The sequence below is a fragment of the Gobio gobio genome (genome assembly GCF_949357685.1).
Source record: "Gobio gobio genome assembly, chromosome: 10".
NCBI classification, from domain to species: domain Eukaryota; kingdom Metazoa; phylum Chordata; class Actinopteri; order Cypriniformes; family Gobionidae; genus Gobio; species Gobio gobio.
This window is the reverse complement of record NC_137116.1, coordinates 2,705,730-2,715,761: the sequence shown is the minus strand read 5'-3', so window position 1 is coordinate 2,715,761 and position 10,032 is coordinate 2,705,730. Positions and strand designations below refer to the sequence as shown.

The window sequence follows — 10,032 nt, the reverse complement described above, 5'->3', positions numbered from 1 at the left end:
TCGAAAGTAAGCTATTTTTTGTGAATGTGCAAGACTTTAGATTCATCAGCTACTATAGGTAAATAACTATAAGAAACAAAGTGCAGAAAAAGTCTTTGCACTACAAATCAGTGTGTTTACGATTACGATAAAAGATTCAAATAATATGATAACAAATTCCAGTTTGCAATATCAAGTTGTTGTACACTAACCGGAAGCCTCGCACATTAAAGTTACAAAAATACTCTTATGTTGAAAATAAGGTGGACACACAAAGACTAATGTCTAAGTCCTACTAATGGTTTGGGTGTAATTCTGAATAGATGTTTGAAAGTATGCGGGAGTGTTCTTTTGTGGTTGGAATATCATGATGTAAGATTTTGTTATGAAATAGCTGAAGAGAATACCATTTATACTGGCTATCTGGGCCATTGCATTCAAAAGAATGAGATACCTGCTTTTGATAGAAAAGTATGCTGTGAAAAAAACAATCCAGGTCAGATAATACAAAATGATACTGAAGGTTATTGATTTGGCCTCATTGTAGTTTTTCGGCAGATCTCGTCCCATGTAAGAAAACAGGAGACACAGGAGACCAAGAAACCAACTTATGAACACAACTAAGGTTAAGGTTATAGTATTTGCCTTTTCACAGATGATAATAGTTTGGTCTTTATAAGTCCATGAGTCGGCTGTGACTTTGGTAGGAGAGACAGTCATCCATATCACACAAGAAATGAAATGAAAGACAGAAGTAAATGCAATGAAGAGCCACTGGCCATTGTGCTTAACCCAAAGGCTGTGCACCTTAGGGAACTGAGCAGCCATTTTAAAAACACAAATAATTTGAAAGGAACGGACAGTTAAACAGGAAATACAGACCGTGAAGAAAAATGCATATATTGCATTTCTCAGGAAGCAAAGTGCAGATGTGGGTTTTCCAAAGAAAAAGAATGTACTTATGCTAGACAAAATCAAAGACGTCAACATCAGGAAACACATGCTACCACCAGCAGATCTCACCACTGGTGTGTTGTAATTGTAGGAGAAAAGGCAAAGTATGGCAATGAGTAAAATAATTATGCATGTGGCAGAAACCAAGAAAGCAATGGAGGGGATTTCTGTGAACTGAAGATAGTCAACAGAACGTGTCTTACACGTCATGGTCATGTCATCATACCATTCACTCTCTGCACATGGTAAACAGGTATAGGGGTCGCCTGAAAAACAGAAAAATAACATGAATGTTTATAATAATATTTGGCCAAAGACCACACCCTTGTGAAAAACAGTACAGTAGGGTACAACAGGGCCTGAAAAAAGTACTTTTCATTATTCCCAAAGTGTATGATTACAGAAAAAAATATATGTTTGTATTGAACATTTATGGAGCAACAGATTTTGTGTGAAAATAAATCATAAAAGTGGTTTATTTTGTTTAGAATATAAGGTGGCAAGTTGGGCCTTTAAAAAAAGGCTCACCAGCATGAGGCAAAAGGCACACATTATTTATACAAATACTTTAGCTAAAAATGTTTTTATAATGTCGAAGTTAATAGCCTATTTGTTCAAAATAATCACTTGAGCAAAATTTGCACTACATTCTGTTTATTTTCATAAATAAAATAATTCATTTTTGTTCAATAAATATACTGTCATTAAAATATGTTACTATAAAAATATATTTGAAAATACAGAAACAATTATTTAAAAAGATTCTGAAAGCATATAGATTTTGAGTAGTAGCATTAAATCATATTTTATTATATGGTGATTAATATAGTGATTATCTCTAAGGTGGACACCCAACTTAATATATGATATTTACCATCTGAATCTAACTATGTCAACAAATGGAAAAGTCAGCTGGCTGTTTTTTTTTTTTTTTAATCATGTTAATTATTATGCCTTTAGCCATAACAGCAGGGGTGCCTTTTACCCCAAATACCATACTTTTACATATTCATTAAGATCTTGATAAATCATTAAGAAGACCTTTTTCTCAAAATATATTCAATAAATTTAGCAACTCTCATTTGCTACTTAAATCTACAACATTCCAAAAAAAAAACAACCATCAAATATTAGATCAAATAATCGCAGAATCAACTTTGTGTTGCTGCCTGGGTCAAGAATCGGTTAAATTTCCACGTGCATCATCAAAAGCGGATGTTTTTGTGCCATCTAGTGGTTTAGATGTGCCTTTTACCCCGTGTAGCCTTTAGCCCCATTGTACCCTAAACTTAAGCATACTTTAAATTATCCTTAGGAATTCTACTTTAAAAGAAAATAATTACTGTTTTTTTTTTTGCTTTAGTACTATTTTCACAAGGGGGAAATTTTTAAAACTCTTAGTACAAAAATCCACAAAAAAACTGTTCACACTGTTAGTCATTCTTTCAAAACAGCTATACATGTTTTCTTTCCACATATTTGCTTCAAAACATTTGGTTTAATCACTAGAACACAACAGTTCTTTCACATCAGTTCATTCAGTAGCAAATTATGCAAGTATTATGTCTGTTTCTGGATTTGAGTTTTGTCAGTTATATTTGGTGTTGTTTGTCAAAAACTGTTGTTATATTATGGCGAGTGAGGAGTTCAAAGGTTGTGTGAACCCCTTCCCTAGATTCCTTACGTGTGGGGACATACATCAATTATGTGTAAACTGCTTGGGAGCGCATCCCACCTGGTCGTGTTCAATAAGGCCGGCCAGGCTCACGTTCTCCACGGTGAGGCGGTGCAGCGGCTTAGATCGGTGGGTTCACAGCGCGAGCTGGCAGATGAGATTGAGACTGCTGAGGCACTTTCTCAATCTTTGTCTGCTAGCTCTGATGCCCTTCCTCCCTGTGCAGAAGCCCACCCAGCGGCTTCTTCTGCTCGGGAAGAGGGCCCGAAGCTTGAGCTATCTGCTTCTGGGGAAGCAGATGTGCTCAGCATTGAGGCAGGCGATGTAGAAGCACACTCATCACTTATCACCCTCGCTTATGAGGAGCTTGTAGAGGTTGTGACACATGCGTGGCCAGATTAACATCACGCTGGCCACCAGAGATGCAGGAAGTGGCAATTAAAAGCAAGCTGGATGAGTGCTTCCTGCAGCACAGATCACAGCCTCAACGCAGGGGTTTGCCGTTCATTCCCAACTTACACAATGAGCTGTGTAAGTCGTGGAACAAACCACACTCCTCCCGCCTCTCTTATCCATCTGTGTTGGATTACAGCAATATAGTGGGGGCGGGAGAGAACAGTTATGGGAAAATGCAGCGGGTTGAAGAGGCTTTAGCGAGTTTCCTCTCAGTTTTCCTTCCCCTGCAGCATCATCCCTAAAACCTGGTGCTGCCCACCAAACCCTGCAGGGACACAGTTTTGCAGGCATACCAGGCTCTAAAAGATTTAGATGAGGGCGAGAGACCAACACCTGAGGATATGGCTTAATTGCGCAAGGCAACAGATTTGTCTCTCTTGGTCACCAAGGAGACAGCCTGTGCTATCGGCCACTCCATGGCGACAGAGAGGCATTTGTGGTTGAATCTGTCGGGCATCAAGGTGAGAGAGAAATTGTTCCTCGCATTTGGAGCCCCTCGTCAGGGTGCTTGGCAACAGAGTTTTCCGGTGACATGACACTCCCAAAACTGGGATTTCTTCCATATGGACAGGGAACAAAAGCATCTGCACATAACCCTGATCATACAGAATGGATTTCCCCTCGGGGAAACCCCTTGGCTTTCAGCCATTACTGTAATGGTCTCATGTGCAGCAGGCCAAAGGGTATTATGTTAGACACAGCTGCCATGAGCCCCAGCAGTCTTTGAAACTGCTTTAGAGTGATGTTCTGGCCTAGCTTCATTCTGGAGACCATTGCCCTTATGGATTCGATACATTCAGTGGGGTGGTTTGGACTGCAGTGGTCCCAGAGCAGGCTCGGGTAATGGAACAAGAATTTCACTCGTTGCTGGTAAAGGAGGCCATAGAACGTGTTCCTCCAGCAGACAGGGAGTCCAGGTTCTACAGTCGGTACTTTTATAGTTCCAAAAAAGGATGGGGGCTTGCATCCAATTTTAGATCTGACACATTTGAACCGGTCTCTGAGGAGGTTCAGGTTCAAAATGCTCACTATTCCCATCATCGTCAAATCAGGTCCGAGGACTGGTTTGTCACGATAGATCTAAAGTATGCATACTTCCATGTGTCCATCCTTCCATGTCACAGGAAGTTCCTGAGGTTCGCCTTCGGGGGCGAAGCGTTCCAATATCGGGTTCTTCCATTCAGCCTAGCTCTCTCCCCTCACACGTTCACCAAGTGCATGGATGCAGCTCTGGCTCCACTGAGACTGCCGGGCATTTGTGTACTGAACTATATCGACGACTGGCTCACATTAGCCCAGTCATGAGAAATGGCAGTTCGACATTGAGATGCCGTCCTTGCCCACAATCAAAGCTTGGGGTTGCGAATTAACACGAAAAAGAGCATGTTGACGCCTTCCCAGAGAACCATGTTCCTGGGAGTGGTATGGGACTCGACTACGATGCGGGCACAAATGTCTCCTGCATGTATCAAATCCATACGGGTGACGGTCTTCAGAATGAAGCTAGGCCAGAACATCACTCTAAAGCAGTTTCAAAGACTTCTGGGGCTCATGGCAGCTGCGTCTAAAATAATACCCTTTGGCCTGCTGCACACGAGACCGTTACAGTAATGGCTGAAAGCCAGGGGGTTTTCCCCGAGGGGAAATCCATTCTGTATGATCAGGGTTATGCGCAGATGCCTTCGTTCCCTGTCCATATGGAAGAAAGCCCAGTGTTGGGAGTTTCATGTCACCGGAAAACCATTTCGATAGACACCTCACTCACGGGCTGGGACCGTTCATGGACAGCTGCTTTGCCAGGGGTCTGTGGCAGGACCATCATCATTCATGGCATATAAATTGCCTGGAGATGTTGGCTGTGTTCAGGGCTCTGAGGAACTTCCTCACAGACATCAGGTCTGTTACCACGTTCTGATATGTTCAGACAATATGTCAGTAGTTGATTATCTGAATCATCAGGCAGGGGCTGAGCGCTCTGCTCCTGGGAGTTCTGGAGAGGGTCCTTCGAGACCGAGTCAGTCTACTGCTAGTAGCCCCATACTGGCCGGCCCGAGTATGGTTTGCAGACATCATAGCACTCCTGGCAGGCCCTCCATGGCAGGTTCCTCTGAGGAGGGATCTGATGTCTCAGGCGGGGGGCACAATATTTCACCCCTGGCCAGAGTTATGGGAGCTGTGGGTCTGGCCCCTGAGGGGGTTCAGTACCTAGAGGCTGGCCTGTCAGTTAGAGTAGTTGAAACCATACTCAGTTCCAGAGCTCCTTCCACGAGGAGATTGTACGGCCTAAAGTGGAATGTGTTTTCCAATTGGTGTAGAGAACGTGAGTTGGACCCAGTTTACTGCCCAGTGGCTTCAGTGCTGGAGTTTGTCCAAGATTGCTTCTCTGCTGGTCTTACAACATTCACACTTAAGGTGTACGTGGCTGCCATTACGGCTTTCCATGCTCCTGTAAGTGATGGGCCTCTGGGGAGGTACCAGCTGGTCGTAAATTTCTCTCGTGGTGCATGGAGGATGAGGGCTGCGGCTCGTGTCAGAGTTTCAACCAGGGATCTGGTGGTGGTTCTGGAAGGGTTATCCCTGGTCCCCCTTCGAACTGCTTAAGGTGGCTTTTCTCCTTGCTATCACCTCTCTTAAAAGGGTGGGGGACCTCCAGCCCTTGGAAGCTTATTCTACTAGGAGTATGGCCTTTTCTAGAGCCCTTTATTTGAGAGTTCACATTCAGGAAATCTGTGAGGCAGCCGGTTGGGCTACCCCACATAACTTTATAAGATTTTTTAGTCTGCACCTCCCTGTGACGCAAAGCGCCAGGGTGCTCTTGTCTTAAGTGTGCCTGGGTTCCAGCTTCACACTAGGGCAGGCATGTTTTCGGTGTGGCATAGTGGGAATTTCGTTCCCGAAAGTGTCGTTGCGACGCAGTGCAAGTTCCCTCGAAAGGGAATGTCTCGGGTTACGTATGTAACCCTTGTTCCCTGAGAAGGGAACGAGACACTGCGTCCCTTTGCCACGCCTCTCCATGCCTGAGAGCGATTCATCGTGAAAGCTAACTGTTATGTGTCGGCGTCCCTTTGTAGCTTTCGGGTATGCGGTCACATGCTATGTCATGACGCAGCACCAATCAAGATTGGTTTAGTTTCATTCATACTTAAAATGCACTATGTTACGGGAGTATCCCCAAAGTGTCGCTCTGACACAGTGTCTCGTTCCCTTCTCAAGGCACAAGGGGTACATACTTTACCCGAGACAATTTGCACTGTTCCCAGTTCAGTTTTCTTTGTCTCTGTCATCTGTTGCCATAGTGTTCGATTTTTCCTCATGTGTCTCAACTGTGTCTAGTTAATCATATAGTTTTTCATAATTTCATTTTGGTCTGATCTAGTTATTGTTTTAGGTATTTTCAAGATAAACTAAGGCCACATGAACATGGGTATTTTCAAAACTGCAGCTTTTTCTATGCGGTTTGGCCGTTCGTCCACACGAAAATCTGATCACAGAAACCAAACTTTTTTGAAAACTCCTGCCAGGGTGAAGATTTTTAGAAACTCTGGTTGCAGTGTTGTCGTGTGGACAGTGAAAACAGAGTTTTTGGCTTGTTACGTCAGAACCGGAATGGCAAAATCCTTTTTTCCAGGCTTCTGATTGGCCAACATGGCTTTACGGTTAGGGTTATAGTGCCACCTGTTGGTTTGGCAGGCTCTTGACGGCGCTTCATAGCGTGTTTTTGCATTTTCATGTGGACGCAATTTTTTTTGAACGGAGGAGGAAAAATACCTGTGTACATGTGGACTAGGCCTAAAGTGAGATTTTTGAGTTAATTGATTAAAAAGGAATAGCTGCTTGCAAAAAGATCCAGCTATTTTATTTCCATTTGTTTGCAACCCCAGCGTGACAGCAAGACAATTTTCAAATGAACCTGGTTGCTGAAGATTTTACAGTAATTTGTATGAAAAAATACTTATATTACCTAACTTATGTAACTGACTTATAGTAAAAATCCATTATGTAACCAGCTTGTACAATGTAGTAATAACTAGCAGATTATATTAAGGATCTATTTACTAGGACCTAGTAACAGAATTAAAAATTATTTGGATGTGGGAACATATTTCGTCTTCAAATCACACTTAAAAAAGCACCATACTTCCAGTAAAGGATATTGTGGTTATGGAAAGGACAAAATAAACTTAAATACCAAGGTGTCATTGACCACTTCCTAAGGTACTTACGAGAATAATTGACATAGCTGTTAAGCTGGCATTTTTTACATGCAAAACAGCAACTATGAAAACCTTCAGGTTGCTTTGAAAATCCCCTCTTGCACTCAGCAGAGCAGTTTGAGAAAGGAACCTATAAGGAATGGGAAAATGTATTAAATAAAATGTTATTAAAGTTACAGTTTTTCTTTTACAATTAACTCGGAACACTGTGTAATTTCCATACCAAAATACAAATTTCATAATTAATTTAAATGCACACAAAAGACCTTGCTCAAACATGGAAAGATATTTAGATATTTAGTCAGTTTTTCAATAGTAGCTATACTTGCATATGTAATCAAAAGAGAACAATTTAAGTCTTGATATCAGTATTTGTTACTGTAAATACAGTACTTCATCATGAAGATACATTGTTTTTCAGAGGAGACTGTTTTGATGATTGTGTTAATTGTTTTGAGAGTTTTGACCTTCATTTGGAGAAATTTGCTAAATTGATTGAGAAAAACTGGAATCTATAAAGCTAAATGTAAAGGCTCATCAAATGAAGACTTACAGAACCGCTGTAATGCCAGGGCAGGAGAGAGTCGTTGATTGTAAAAGTCACTTCTGGATATGTATTATACGTTCCCACCATCTCAAACTGTGGAGGATTTACATCAGTGTGCCAGAGCACAACTGCATAATTGATGGTTGGATCATAATTAGCATCATATTTCACATGATGGCCATTGAGTGGAAAATCCAACTTCTTTATTTCTCCCAGAAGCTGTTGTGAGTTGTGGAAATGTTAGTTATTTTACAAAAATGTCAATTTTTAAATAAATGAACATGAATTTTGTTTTATTAATTTATTAAATTATTGTATAATAAATTATATAACATGCAATTTAATAAAATATTAACAATATTATTTATTATTTAATAAATTAAAACATTGTTACTTCAATAATGTGATTCAAATAATAATACATCTTGTCATAAATTAAAATTAATTCCCTTACCATGTATGGCTTAACCACTGTGTTTTTGCGACATCCATTCATGTCGCACTGAAGAACCTTATGTAATGCATGAGCTATGGTGTATATGGCAGAATAGATGGCAAAGGAGAATGTGGGATTTTCATTTATAATGTCCTCTGCGGTCAACAATGTGCAGTAATCACAAACTTGATTACATGTCTTACTCTTATTCTGGATGTCACTCTCTTCATTATGGTTTACATAAGTTGTTCTTCTGTCTTTATAGACAAATTCATTAAATCCAGGCAATGACAACAATCTATCTGTAATACCAATGATTGTGCCAATTTTCCCAATTCCTTGCTCTCTGGGAAGCTGTTGATCCATAGCCCACGCTTGACTTGCAATCCATACTTTGTCTTGGATGTTGTTTGCTATGGCTGCTTTGATAATTTTGCTTGCATATTGTGGCAGAGCAAAAACAACAATGACATTGATTTTGAGCATATCAATCTTTTGAAGTGTTTGACTGTAGTTTGCATTTAGGCTTAGACCCTCTTGATAGGCCAAACAAATGCCAGTATTGCTTATATACTTGGTGAACAGATTTAGTCCGTCTGAACTGTAATCGTCTTGGCTACCAAGAAAGGCAACCCAGTTCCATCCAAACCACCGTATGATATGAATAATCATTTCTATCAGGTTTTTGTTGCTAGGGATTGTTCTTACAAAAGAAGGATACTGAAGTTTGTTACTCAATGCATAGCTAGTAGCTCCATAATTCACCTTTGAAAGTGAAGAAAACACAAAATTATAAACAATACATTAGTATTATACTTTATATAGTAACTTGGTAGTCCGGAAAAAAATGGCAGTAAGTAAGTGTGTAAGTATTTTGTAATGCAAACTGTATAAAAAGTAACAATTTACCAATGGTATAAGGTCCATTGTGATCAGTTGTGCAATAGTAATAGTTCTTGTGCTTCCATATGGTCCTGTTAAAGCAATCACTTTAGGCCGATAGTTGTTCAGTTTTTCTTTAGGTTTTATTGACCCATTCTTGGAGATAAAACTTAAGACTGAAGGGAGATTCTTGGTATTAGAACAGTGGTCAAAAATGTCATACCCCAAAGAAACATTTGGCAGAAGAGTGGTGGAGTTATTAATCTCTTCAATGGCAAACCTCATTACTTGCAACATCTGATAGCCAGATTTTGAGGAATGGTGCCTTGAAAACATCAGTGAGGAAGTTACTAGCATGCAATTGAATTTTCACTTTATAGATTTGACTTTGAGGAAATGCTGCTTTGATTTACAATATTGCATATTGATAACCTGACTAATAAAAAAAAGGCTTACCTGAAACATTCAGTGGTCTCTGGGGAGAACAGGGGTGTTGCATGGTCAATTTCATGTAAAGCAAAAAGGCCACCCAATAAGTAATCTCCTTCCAAGCTGAACTCAGGATTTGTGCAAGAAACTTTGAAAAAGAAACAATTAGTAAAGCCCACAAGGAAAATGCAAATGCTACTGAGACACATTGTTTAAGATGGTCTGTTGGTCATGAAGCAGATGTGCAGTGGCAAGTCGTTTGAGAATCAGGCTTATATTCTACCCTTAATTTTCTTAAAACACATTTCAATTTGCTTAAACCAGCATATTCAATTATACAAATGCCCATTTACAAATCTAGGCTCACAAAGCACATGTCAATCAATAGAACATTACACCGCATCCATAACATATTTTACAAACTGTAACCTAAACTCTCAGCAGGGGTTTACAGATGGAT

At 40.3% G+C, this 10,032-nt stretch overlaps 1 protein-coding gene across 1 annotated transcript; it reads right to left on the bottom strand.

Annotated features, from left to right (window-relative positions):
- Nucleotides 1-264: 264 nt before the first annotated feature.
- On the bottom strand, nt 265-9,781 carry LOC307132823 (taste receptor type 1 member 1-like; the record flags this gene model as incomplete). Its single annotated transcript, XM_079827400.1, has 6 exons — nt 265-1,199; nt 7,288-7,408; nt 7,832-8,044; nt 8,280-9,026; nt 9,171-9,468; nt 9,600-9,781. The coding sequence occupies 6 exons, from the start codon at nt 9,779-9,781 to the stop codon at nt 265-267; spliced, it is 2,496 nt and encodes an 831-aa protein (XP_079683526.1).
- Nucleotides 9,782-10,032: the final 251 nt, after the last annotated feature.